At 39.3% G+C, this 12,273-nt stretch overlaps 2 protein-coding genes across 2 annotated transcripts; both read left to right on the top strand.

Annotated features, from left to right (window-relative positions):
- Positions 1-455: 455 nt before the first annotated feature.
- On the top strand, positions 456-5,097 carry cfap99 (cilia and flagella associated protein 99). The gene is made up of 15 exons (XM_068580549.1): positions 456-818; positions 895-1,039; positions 1,142-1,236; positions 1,342-1,448; positions 1,535-1,712; positions 1,863-1,943; positions 2,220-2,288; positions 2,454-2,540; positions 2,656-2,744; positions 3,032-3,236; positions 3,425-3,566; positions 3,665-3,816; positions 3,898-4,103; positions 4,212-4,392; positions 4,532-5,097. The coding sequence occupies exons 1-15, from the start codon at positions 705-707 to the stop codon at positions 4,616-4,618; spliced, it is 1,938 nt and encodes a 645-aa protein (XP_068436650.1). The 5' UTR covers positions 456-704; the 3' UTR covers positions 4,619-5,097.
- A 533-nt stretch (positions 5,098-5,630) lies between these two features.
- si:dkey-21a6.5 (multiple epidermal growth factor-like domains protein 11) lies at positions 5,631-11,594 on the top strand. The gene is made up of 9 exons (XM_068580953.1): positions 5,631-5,775; positions 7,344-7,517; positions 7,636-7,774; positions 7,892-7,980; positions 8,222-8,285; positions 9,634-9,722; positions 9,831-9,943; positions 10,043-10,199; positions 10,926-11,594. The coding sequence occupies exons 1-9, from the start codon at positions 5,727-5,729 to the stop codon at positions 11,081-11,083; spliced, it is 1,032 nt and encodes a 343-aa protein (XP_068437054.1). The 5' UTR covers positions 5,631-5,726; the 3' UTR covers positions 11,084-11,594.
- The last annotated feature ends 679 nt before the right edge of the window (positions 11,595-12,273 follow it).

The raw sequence follows: 12,273 nt of genomic DNA, 5'->3' as shown, positions 1-12,273 counted from the left end.
GATTTGCTCAGTAATCAGCTTCTCCCCACAAACTCCTTAAACTCTCATGTGAAGTTAGTCACTTGTCCGTACAACAGGTAATTGTAACAAATACACACCGGTAATCTGGTTATAATTATCAACATGCATTCCCTCTTTCCCTGACAAATGTATCACGTTTCTGTGTCGATAACAACATTTCCAACAGTACGCGAAGGCAGCGCGTGGTTCGCCCAGACGTCAGAATATGCTACGTCATAGTTATTGTTATGCTGCCAACAAAGGATCAGACTGTCAATCTGCATCCGTTGGATTAAAACCTTAAAGTTTTTTTTTCATATTGAACAAAACAGCCCATTAAATTAAAAAAACAATTCCTTTGAATTCAGGTATATTTCGACAGTTCCTGTTTTTTTAAGGCTCTACTCATTTAACAGAAGCTGGGATACGTTTCTGTTTACGATAGTGTGTTGCTAAGCAACGACTGGCAACGGCTCGTGCTGAAAACAAGCCGCTGCACTTTTTATGAATCTATGTATTTTTTAATAGCACCCATTTTGTTCTGTCTCAGGAAAACTTTTACTGTTTTGACATTCTACAGGCCTGCGTTGGTATTGAAGACAGATAATTAGACCGACTGTATTTCTTCAGGCTTTTCTGCGAGCAAAGACCTTTCACCACAGACAGTTATCAATCTCCACTAGCATTCTGCAGATCGATGCAAAATGGCACCAGGCTATGGATTACTTGCCAAAGAGGCAATTGTGTTGCTCGATAAGTTCAGCGCTGGCAGGCAGTGTTTGGATGACTTCATGGAAGAGGCTTCAAAGGATCTGCAGGTAGGTAGACTCCGATCAGTGCCCCGATGCTGCTGCTAACACCCGGATATCTCCTTCATTAGGGTGTGTGTTACAGATCAGGGATACTCTGCAGAAGAAGTTCATACTCGATGTCGTTTCCGGATGCATTGAGCACAAAAGGTTACTTGACGTAGTTGTCAATGTCTTCTATGGCCAGCATGGGAAACACTTATCCAGAGAGGACCACAGCCAGTATGTCAGTAAGTCAATGAACTAAACAAACTTCTAAATTATAATTATAATTTGACTCTGAATGAAAAAAGACTGACATGTGTTGATATATTTACTATGCTGTTCTTCAGTTATCTGTTACCTCGCCACATTTGCACTTGATGACCTTGGACTCCAGCGTTTTAGGAACATTATCAAATCTCTGGACGTCAAGAAGATGCACACAGTAAGAAACTCTCAAACGGGAGTGTTGTTGCATTTGAAATAACCAGCAGTCAGTATAGCTCCATTACTTTTCCCTTGTGTAAGTGTGTATTTCATTTGGCTGTAGTTCCTGACTTTCTTCTTCACAAATCTCACCACGTGGATACAAGAGGAGTGGAATGCTATCTATGATGCTGCCTTTGTGGAGACACGCTGGATTCATCCTTTGCAAAGGTAAGAAAAGAACAGGAATATATATTTTTTAAGAAAACCAATGTGTTTACTAACGCAAAGACTGAGTGGCTATTATTGTCCATTAGATGGCGCCCTGAGTTGGATATTCTCATGGACCAGCTTGTTGTCAAAATATCTCATGGGAATCAGGTCAAGAAATCTCCAAAGATGACCACTGAGCCCCAGGAGTTCTCTATCACCAAACCTAAACTTCTACCTGTGTCTGTGACCGAGCCTCTTCCACAGCAGGAACCATGCAAACCAGTCAGCCTCATTTACAGTGATATACAATGTTTTCTTCAAACATTGCCACACAGTTTTTATGTGTACTGTTGTTTCTATAAACAAGACAGGTTATTAAGCTGTATATAAGTGTTGAGGCTGCAATGGACTCAAAAGACTTTTGTTTCACAGGTGCCAAAAAGCACATATAGGGCTCCAAAAGACATGCAGATGATGGAGGAGATCAAACAAAAGAACCATCAAAAGATGGAGGTACACTATCTGATTTTACCGTTATCATCAGTACAAAGTAAAACGTAATATAAAAGAAAACAAGTTTTGGCAGAAAGACAACTGGTATATGTAACAATTAAGCAAAACAGACACATTTTATTACTGCACATTCAAAAACACAGAAAAGCGTTTTTCAGAATTTTCATTTTTTATTTTCTCCTGATGTGGCTAAAAAGCTTTAGAAAATGTATATCATAATCAACACGTATTATTTACATGCCTCTGTAATGATCATCTTCCTGTTTTTCACAAAAGGAACTGCTGTATGAGGCAAATATGAAACAGTTCAGATGTGTAAATCCACATAAGTCTGAACATGCCAAGGTAGGGGGGCTACTGTCTGTGTTTCATGATGATTTACAAAGTGATATTATTGATTCATGTCCAAACTTGAAGTATATGGATGGAGAAACATTTACTATTGAGTGAGTCAGAAGACAGTTCAGTAGTCAGTTCACATTTCTGATGAAACCCACATTTGTCTTGCAGAGAGTGATGTCTCGAATTAAGGAGGACTTGGATTCAAAACTCAAATTCAATTCATTTAATTCCTCTGGACTACCCCCCAGTAATAAGGTGAAATCATATTATGTCACCTGCTTTAGTGGATCAGTATGATGGTGATGAATATCAAAGTAGGCTGATATCCACTGGCACGTGCTTGTGCATGTGATTGTTTTCTTTCTGTTAGACTAACAGCTGGCCCATCAAGCTGAACAATGCAGCCATCATGAGGCAGGGGGCTCTATACGACCGCCAGGTGGAGGAGGAGCTGCAAAAGTACAATATTTACCTACCAATGCTTGACATATTTTAATGGGATTATTCATCTGTACATAATCAGTATAATGCCCAAGACAGTACTAGAATGAACTGGCAAAACCATTTGAATCTGAGCGACAATAAGATTATACTTTAACTACTGACAGTTTAGATCATAGTTGTCTGTGTGTGAGACTGAATTGTCTTGTGTAGTACATTTCTAACACCTTCTCAGGTCTGTCTTGCCAAGAGTGTCTTGATCTCCTCTGATATATATTTTTTTTGTGCTTGTATTTGTGACTCAGAATGGAGCGTCTGGTGGAGGGAGCACATGAGCCCTCGCCTTTCCTGCAGTGGCAGAAGGAGATGCGTAAGAAGGACCTCCAGAAGGAGCTGACCAAGATTGAGCACAGACGTCTGGAAGGACGCATCAGTTATGAGGAAGCAGCTATGGCCCGCACGCGCTTAATGGAACGCAACCAGAAGACTGCTCAGCTGAAGAAAGAAGAGGTGGGTAAAGATCCCTCGACAACTAATAGGAACCAGAAGAAAACATTACACGGTACTTTAAAGTGTGTAACGAGACTAGACAAAAGTGTGACTGTTCTCTACAAACACCCTTTAAAGAAGTCATTTCAAAGGAATTTACAATTATGCAGGATTAAAGTGTTTGTTATGGTTGTTTTGTTTTCTTATAGACCGCTCAGCTGATGCGGAGTTATGCCGAGAAAAGGCTGCAGGAGGAAAAAGAAATGAGAGACTTGGTGCAACAAGTGGCAGAAGGACACAAGAACTCAAAGGCGTCTAAAGAGAAGTTACTGAAATTCAAGCAGAGTATAGGTAGGCCCTCCGTCTCTCTGCTATCACATGTTATACAGTGATACATCACTTTTTCACGGTTTACGTTCACTCTCATCAATTTCACGCAAATTCCACAGTGAAGGAAGTCGCAGAGCAAAAACGAGAGCTCCTTCGTCAAGCACTGGAGGAAGCACAAGCAGAGCTCAGCAGAAAATTTAAAGTCATCCGTGAAATCCGCGCCATCGAATCTCTTCCTCATTTTAAAGTCAATAGTTTTGACAACACAGAGGTGAGTGAAGGAAAGCGTACATGTGATAGAACAACTATCACATACTTCTTGTGTCATGAAGAATGTGTTTTCCCATGTAAGTCTGCAGGCCATGAGCTGCTGGGAGAGATGTCGCTGATGGAGCTGAAGGAGCGTCTGGCCTTCCTGAGGGAGGCACAGCAAACAGAGCAGCATGAGAAACGGGAGCACATCCTGGAGGAGAAGCACAACAAGAAGCAGCTGCTGTTGGAGCAGCTGGACGCCATCAACCTCCACACGAGAGTGCTGGCACAGGCTGCCGCCATCAGGTCAGGAAAATGTCTGGCTCTGACTTGATCGTGGTTCGAAGGAAAACATGGGACGGAAACAGATACATAGCCTCGACACACATTCATGATATTGTTGGCATGTTGCAGGAAAGAGGAGAGGTCAGCCAGGCTGGGTTTTCAGCAGGTGATGATTCAGGATGAGACAGTTTTGGCTCTGCAGAAGAAGCTTGAAGAGAAACAACGAGAGCGCCAAAGACTGAAGCAAACTAAAAGCAAGACGCCCAAAACCTCTGAACCGGCAGCTGCACACACAGGGACACGCACTAAAGTGAGTATGAAATCTACAACATAGAGGTACTGGCTTCTCTCAGTAAGTAAATTGTAAGCTTTGTTGATTTTGTTAGTGTTGATATTTTTCTTGCTTGGAGTAGTATATAAAATTGTCTCTTTCTTTCTTGTACTGCCAGAAAAGCCTGCCGGAGAAAAGCTGGGAGGAATTGGAGCAGAGTTTAGAGCGTCACCTGCAGAAGGATGCTCCTAATGTTGTTTCTTAGACAAAAACACTCAATACATAAATATGCACAACATGCTCCCCACGTCTGTGAATGTTACATTTTAGGTCAGAAGGATCATTAATTATATTTGTTGCAAGAAATGTGTGGGATGCAGCTCTTAATCTTTTGTCATATTATTTGACGCATTGTGCATTAAAATTGCTGTAAAAGTGTTTGATTTATTTCCACAATTATTATTATAATGTGTGATGGATTTACTGTGAGTGAATATACTGAATTGTTCATCTTAATTTGTAATACATTTTTGTTTTTTAAATGTTCGATACACGTCACAAATGTCTCCCCAAAGTACACTCCACGCATCTGTGTATGAATAGGGAAGTGGATCTTTAACGTATGACTTATGAAGAAAATAGCCCTTCCCCAAAACAATGTGAGTGTTATTTTGGTTGCCTGGAGGTTTCGGTAACAAGTTACTGTAAACTGTTACTCATTGTAAAGACCACGCACAACGTCTTCCCCACGGAAAAGCAGAACTACAGCAAGTACATCTGTTTAAGTTGTATTCTTTATTTATTTAGATGTTGTAATAAGTTGTAACATATATTTATTTATATTATTTGAAAAATTGACAAATGTTGAGCCTATTGACAATATAACTTACATAAAGACTATAGAAATGTTAGGGACATTATTTTTCCCTAATAATAAAATCTTAATTATGAATAAATGTATCAACAAATATGATTTAAAATGGGCAATTATATTACTTATAGTACAACTGTTTATCTATTTGTGTTGAATAAATAGGAACACTTCTCCATGGAAAGGTTTACAAATTGTTTGAATCATTGGCATTTAATACGCTGTGCAATACGTTTGATTTTAACCACAGTGTCGCCCCTGCTGGTTGTTTCGTGTAACAACAAGAGATCTGTCTGACTCCGGCCCATTTTCTCAGCTTTTCCCTGTAAAGCAAAATCACATGATGTGTATTTTGTCATATGACACTGATACAAGGACCGATCCCTCTGCGAGCGAGCGTCACCGTCGTGCTTCGTAAAAACAAAGGCAGCTCGGGCACTTGTCCGGGATGAGATGCTGGAGCTGACATTGTTTGGTGGTAGTACTCAATAATACGTGGAGGATGGACGGCCGGGGAGTTCTGCCTGCAATATGCGCCGCTTGTTTCATGGGTAAGTTCGACTTTTCTTCGACAATATCTGCTGGAATACTGCAACACAGCAGGAAAGGCACCATAGTTCCATCATAGAGAGATTATTGAGATATAATAAATACCACAGTGTTATCCCTTCACTTAAAACATGAAATACGATTAACATTATTAAGCATATTAAATGAAGAAAAAAAACAACCTGTAATGACACAATCTAAATATGAAAAGTACGACAAATATACTTTATATTATACAAACTAATTATTTGAGTAGATTAGATAAAAAGTATATATATATATATATATATATATATATATATATATATATATATATATATATATATATATATATATATATATATATATATATATATATATACAATATATAATTAAACTCGTAATTATTTTTGCAATCAAAACTTCATAACAAACTTTATTCTTGTGAACAATGGCAATGGAATGAATGTACTAGCTGTAATACTGATCTTGAGTTAAATTATCTCACTGCTGTATTACTGTAATCTCGCTATCAGGACTTCATCATTTTGCTGGCGTAAATTTCTGATCCTGCCAAACTTTCAGGATTACAGCTTTTCTTTCAGTTCAACAGAAGTATGTGTACAAAAGTTTGAGTAAGAACTGTTGCCAACCCAGAAAGCCAGAGATATCGCATGACCCCCTTTCTGAATAATTGCATTTCATGAGGAGGATGGCTTGTATTCAAGACAGCACTTAAGCACATGGCTAATGTGATTACGAGTACAATGTGGGATCTGTTTTGCTGTTGTGTTCATACCTGTTGTCCTCACTTTCTCAGTGGTTAAAGCAGAATGCTATACTCAAGATTTTGTGGAGTTATTTAAGATATCACAGCTATCATTTGGAGACTTGTTTGAAAAACACCTGCAACACTTTTTGTTTTTCATATCTTGGTTGTGTTGCTGAGGCTGGATCCAGGTTCAGTGCATGTTTGAGAAGGTGGGAGACAAATATACAGTGAATCCACTCAACTATTCACTACTAAGACAAACATTTTTGATTTGGTTAAAAGTATTTTTGTGTCTGAAATTGTGACCAGAAACAACACAAATATATACTGTGTGAGCCAATGAAGCGAGCAGAGTTATTACTTATGTGTTGACAATTTTGTAAAGGATTAGACAACATACTCCAAAAAACAGAGATATTTGCATCATCTTTGCAATTGGTCAGCTGCAGCTCAAATCAATATTTATCTTTCCATCTTTCTTATATTTAATTTATTATATTGCTTTTGTCAATGTTTTGTGTGCATGTTATGCCTTTGTCAGGCAGCTAACAGTAGAGGGATGACACACAATGATGAGAGAGATCGGGAACAACATGCAACAAAGGTCCAAAGCTGGATTCAAACCAGGAATACTGCAGTTCATGATTGACCTTCAAACACAAGTACTACCCCAATCATGTTAGGGTAGTACTGAGTATTATTCATTAACAACTTTAGCCAAATTAAATAGTTTGTTTAACTACATAGTTTGTGTTGCAGCCTTGTATCAGCCCACCACCAGAAGTCTGATTTGAAACATCCAGTGTGCTTTTCTTCCAGGCGTGGTGTTGAGCCAGACCACACTCACTCCTGCCGTGATGAACACCACTTTCATGGAGAATGTGACCAGTCTGACTCTGACCCCCGTGATTCTCAGCAGCACGACCCCGGGCTGCAGTGCATTCAACACTTCGACTTGTGAGCCCTGCGCACCGGGTTCTCAGTACGATAACAGTGAGTCAACAGACATGTTTTACGACATAAAGACACCATTTTATGATTTGTTACTGCAGCAATACAAACTGTAAAAAGTAAAGTAAAAGATAAGAAATGTGTCTCTGTTCTTTCCCAGACACCTTGATGTGTGCGTGCTGCTCGGACCCCGGGCTGTGTCTATTTCCTGGAGCCTGTCTGACATGCGCCACAGGTTTCTATCAGCCACTAGCAGGACAGCAGCAGTGTCTGCCCTGCAACCGGGGATTCTACACAAAGTAAGCACACAGATTGTGCCATCAAATTATTTTACATTGAAGGGTATTGACTACTCTACTGTGTAGTGTATTGGCCACTTTCTTGTGTATTTTACAGTACTTTACACTTCTGCACAGTTTCACAGGAAGTCCGTTATGTCACCCCTGCCCTCCTGGAACCTTCAACAATAACACCGGCAGAGAGAGTTGTGCAACTTGTTCACCAGGTGTGTTTATTTAGCTTTCGACAAAAACTTATAGTTCTGCTTGTTAAACGATAAGTAATGATGCATTCAGACAAAAATAGCAGTATGCTCGTCGTCAGAAATGAGATGTCTGTACCAGATGAGCTTTACAAGCTTGATAATGGATTACCTAGATGAAAAGATACATGATTTTTTAAATGCAATTTTAAGTGCAATAATCTCAACATAGTTACAGATAACCTAAAATTGTTTTCACTTTCAGGTTTCTTTACATCGCAGCAGAGCTCCACTTCATGCGCTCCATGTGTGCGGGGAAGTTTTTGCAAGTAAGTTGCATTTGTCACCAGGATTCTGTTTCTATTTATGTATTTTGTTCTTTGTAACTAGGAATTAGGAATCAATATAGAACATTCATAACTCACTCACTTATTTAACAGACACCACATGATTTCTCCCATGGTTCTGTTTAGCAACACACCCACCTCCTCCCCACACGCACGCACAAGCACACAGACACACACACACACACGCACACACACACACACACACACACACACACACACACACACACACACACACACACACGCACACACACACGCACACAAGACTAGTTACACAGTCTCAGCTTTGATTAATAATCAACAGGAGGTATGAAAATTCAGAAGGCATGATCATGTCCCAGCGCATTTAAGGGGGATTATGGAACTGGACTTCACTGGAAATATAAATTGGCGTTTAGTAGCATGATGACCATTTCCAGACCATAGTCACGGTCTAAACACTGTGCTGTCTTGACATCTTTGAGGCGTCTTGAAAAAGCAAAGAAGCAAAGAAGGAGGAGTTTAACAACAGCAGTTACATGGAGCTCCTTCAACATATCTAAGCCCAGCCACCCTGTAAAGGAGACTGAGTTAGGCATCTAGTAACTGGTATTTCATTCAAAGCTCATTACCAGAGGCGAGAGTTGGAGGAAATAGACCAAAAACACCACAATAAGGCTCAGCTCTTCACCATGTTTAATCTTAGGCTTCATTAAGTGTCCAGACCACTGTAACTTTACACACATCTGAAACAAGGAAAACAGTTTTCATGATTTCATCCTCATTCGGCAGGGCTTTTACAAGTGGTGGGGATGTGTGTATTATTATTATTCACGCTTTGCTTCATGGGGGACACTACAGGTGAATAGGGTACACAAAATAATCATTCGACATCACCATAAAACTTCCCCAGTTGATTGATTTCTTTGAGACAATCTTTAAATATGCAAATGGCCATTATCTAATGCTAACCTTTTGTGAATTTAGGAGAAACCGACAGAGACAATTAGGTAAAGCTGTATAATGAACACCTGAATGTGTATTTTTGATGTTTTCTTACCTCTGGTCTGAAAGAAAACATCTTAGGGAATCAAAATAGCCCAAAACCTTGAAATTCATCAGCGCAAGGAACTATTATGTTTTTGCATTAGTGTTTTGTCTTAAACTTTGAAAAACAAACCGATATGAAACCATTCACCTATATGTTTGTTAGTACTGTGAAAACAAGCTGCAACAACAGCTCTAAACTAAAACATCTTTGACATTTCTCTAAAATGCCTCTAAGTTAAGTGGTAAAATCCGCAGCAGGATAGTTTGTCCATTTACAGTCACAAACAAGCATCTCTCTCTACAGCTCCGTTGGCTGTAGCCAGTGCCAGATGTGTCCTGGAGGAACAGAAGCTCTACAGACTGCAGCTAAAGACTGCACACAATGTCGACCAGGTAACGTACAGCCACAGAGCCTTGTCAAGTCATGCTTATGAGTCCTGCGGCTCATGACAGAAAAGGATAAGCATGAATACCCACCAGGTGATATCTGGTTTTGAACAGGCATGCACAAGGCTCCCCATCAGACTATGTGTCAAATCTGCGGTAGCGGCTTCTTCCAGATCCACTGGGGCCAGGAGAGCTGTGATTTATGCCCAGATAATCACTACTGCCCTGTGAGTACTGCACCTTCCGCTTCACAAGAGAAAATTAACCTGCGGGTGTTGGACAAAGTTCCCGAGTGTGTTTGGTGACAGAGCATGTTGTTCTTGCAGAGTCCAGACGTGAACCCCATTCAGTGTCCCAGCGATGCGTTTTGTCCCGAGGGCAGCTTGTCTCCAGGCTACTGCATGGAGACCTTCTTCCGCAAAGAAGGGGACACTTGTGAATTGGCTCCTGTCACTATTGCTCTTTTAGTTATTGGAGGAGGGGGTAAGTAGCATCTAATTATCCAGATATTTGTGAGCATCTTTCAAAATGCATTTCAACTTAATACCATGGTGAAGGCATTGGATTACAGTTATGCTTTTCAAACTGATTGCCTTTATTGTTGACAAGCTTCAAGGTGCACAATCCAATAGTTATATAATCATACTATACACAAAATAATTTCTTTAAAGTCTTTATTAGCTTGTGTTTGTCGTAGTAATGGTTCAAATCTCACTTAGACACGTCTATTTATGTAGCTATTTATTTAGCTTCAGGGGTCAATATAAAGTAGAAGTTCAGAAAAACAGTACGGTACTTTTCATGCTTGACTTAGCAATTGATTAAAAAGGACTATAAAACAGGATTACTCTTCTGGACAAACTGAATAGTTTTCTTTTAACTTTATAAATGTAAATTAACCATGTTCATGTATAATTCAGTCAACTCAGCATGTATAACTAATGAAATAGAAAAGTTTTATAGTTGAAATGTCTTGTACAATTTATTCACTTATTACTGTGTGCATTTTAATTGATAATATGCATTTCTTACTGCTCATTTGTGATTTATGGGAATATAGTATATACTCATGGTTCATCATAGATTGTTTTTCCCCTCTTACAAAGGACTTAAAATAGAATCATGCTGACATCAATATTCTCTTTGTGTATGTGTAATCAGCCCAACTGTAGATGGACGTTTCCTGTAACATCCTCTCTCCTTCCTCAGTGGCCCTGCTCTTCATCATTTTAATGGTCCTACGTCGACGGAAAGACACTGATGGAGAGCTGTCTCTAGCCCGAGCTCCATTGCTACGCAAAGAGCGACCTCAGGGTCGATACTATGGGATCCCATGTGATGCAGAACCTGTGTATGCTGGCTGGTGAACCAAACAACCCCATCAAAGCTTTCTTAAGTGGGACAAAACCAACTGAAATCTGATCTTCATGGGTCACAAATAAAGACAAAAGGACTGATGGTAAAACCCTGGACTGGTGCCTTGAAAGTACTTTGACAATCCGTCATCTTTTTTATGTCGTACATTTAAATATATTATTGAGAAACAGAAGTTGTTGTGAATCATTGTAGTTTGACACTGTAACAGTTGTCCCTCTTAAAGACAAACACGCTCTATTTGTAAACTAGGTTCTTGGAGAGTGAGAGGCTGGAACGATGGAAATGAGATGCGTGCCTTGACTTGGTGGGAACCCCTCTCGCTTATGAATAGCACTTTTTTTTTTTAAACGATAACTGATTTACTTTGCACTTACGTGACGGTAGACTTGTGGATGTCTCCATTAACTTGTGTAGTTCTACCTTTACAGAGAGGTACATAAAGGGGGGTTGGTACCTTGTGTTTTTTAAAGCATTTAGCACAACATGTTGTCTGTAGATTTATTGATGCCTTTGCTTAATATTTTTATCTGCTTTTTTAAGGTTATATTTGTATGTTTTAAAATAAAAAATAAATACAGATGGTTGACTTGAGATTTCACAGTTTGTACTCATTTGAACATCATTGCAAACTTAAAATATTTTTGTGGCAACATTCTTTTTTGTAAAGGTTGCCCATAATTACATATTTGACCTCACAGTTTCTGCATCTTTTAGGAATAATCATCCTATTACAATTATGTGTATTTTTTCCCATTTCTTTTTGGATAAACTGGGATATCTGACTGTTATGAACATTTTGATACAATCAGAACAATCCAAAGTAAAATTAAAGAATGTTAAAGCACATTTGAGAGGATTACTGCACATCATGGGCCTTTCTGAGAGCAGACGTTTTGATATGTGCTCCACAGGGCTGCTGAGGACAGGATTAATTAATTAATATCATTAATGTCTGTATTCAGTTAGCAGATCCAGGGCAATTGAACTGTATGACATGCTACGACAAGTGAAATATTATATCTATCCAGTGGATATACCGCAAGGTTTACCAGACAAGCAAAGGCTGAGAGAAATCCCTCTCACAAAGTAAGACTGTGGTTTGGTCACACAGCACTAAACAATTATTTCCACATTATGTAAACATCCAACAAGAGACTGTGACAAATGGTACATATCTGGA

The sequence above is a fragment of the Clinocottus analis genome, unplaced genomic scaffold (assembly GCF_023055335.1).
Source record: "Clinocottus analis isolate CAN_PGR_092001 unplaced genomic scaffold, fCliAna1.0.p SCAF_17, whole genome shotgun sequence".
Classification (NCBI taxonomy): Eukaryota; Metazoa; Chordata; class Actinopteri; order Perciformes; family Cottidae; genus Clinocottus; species Clinocottus analis.
Note: the sequence above shows the minus strand (reverse complement) of the source record. Positions and strands in the feature narration are given on the sequence as shown.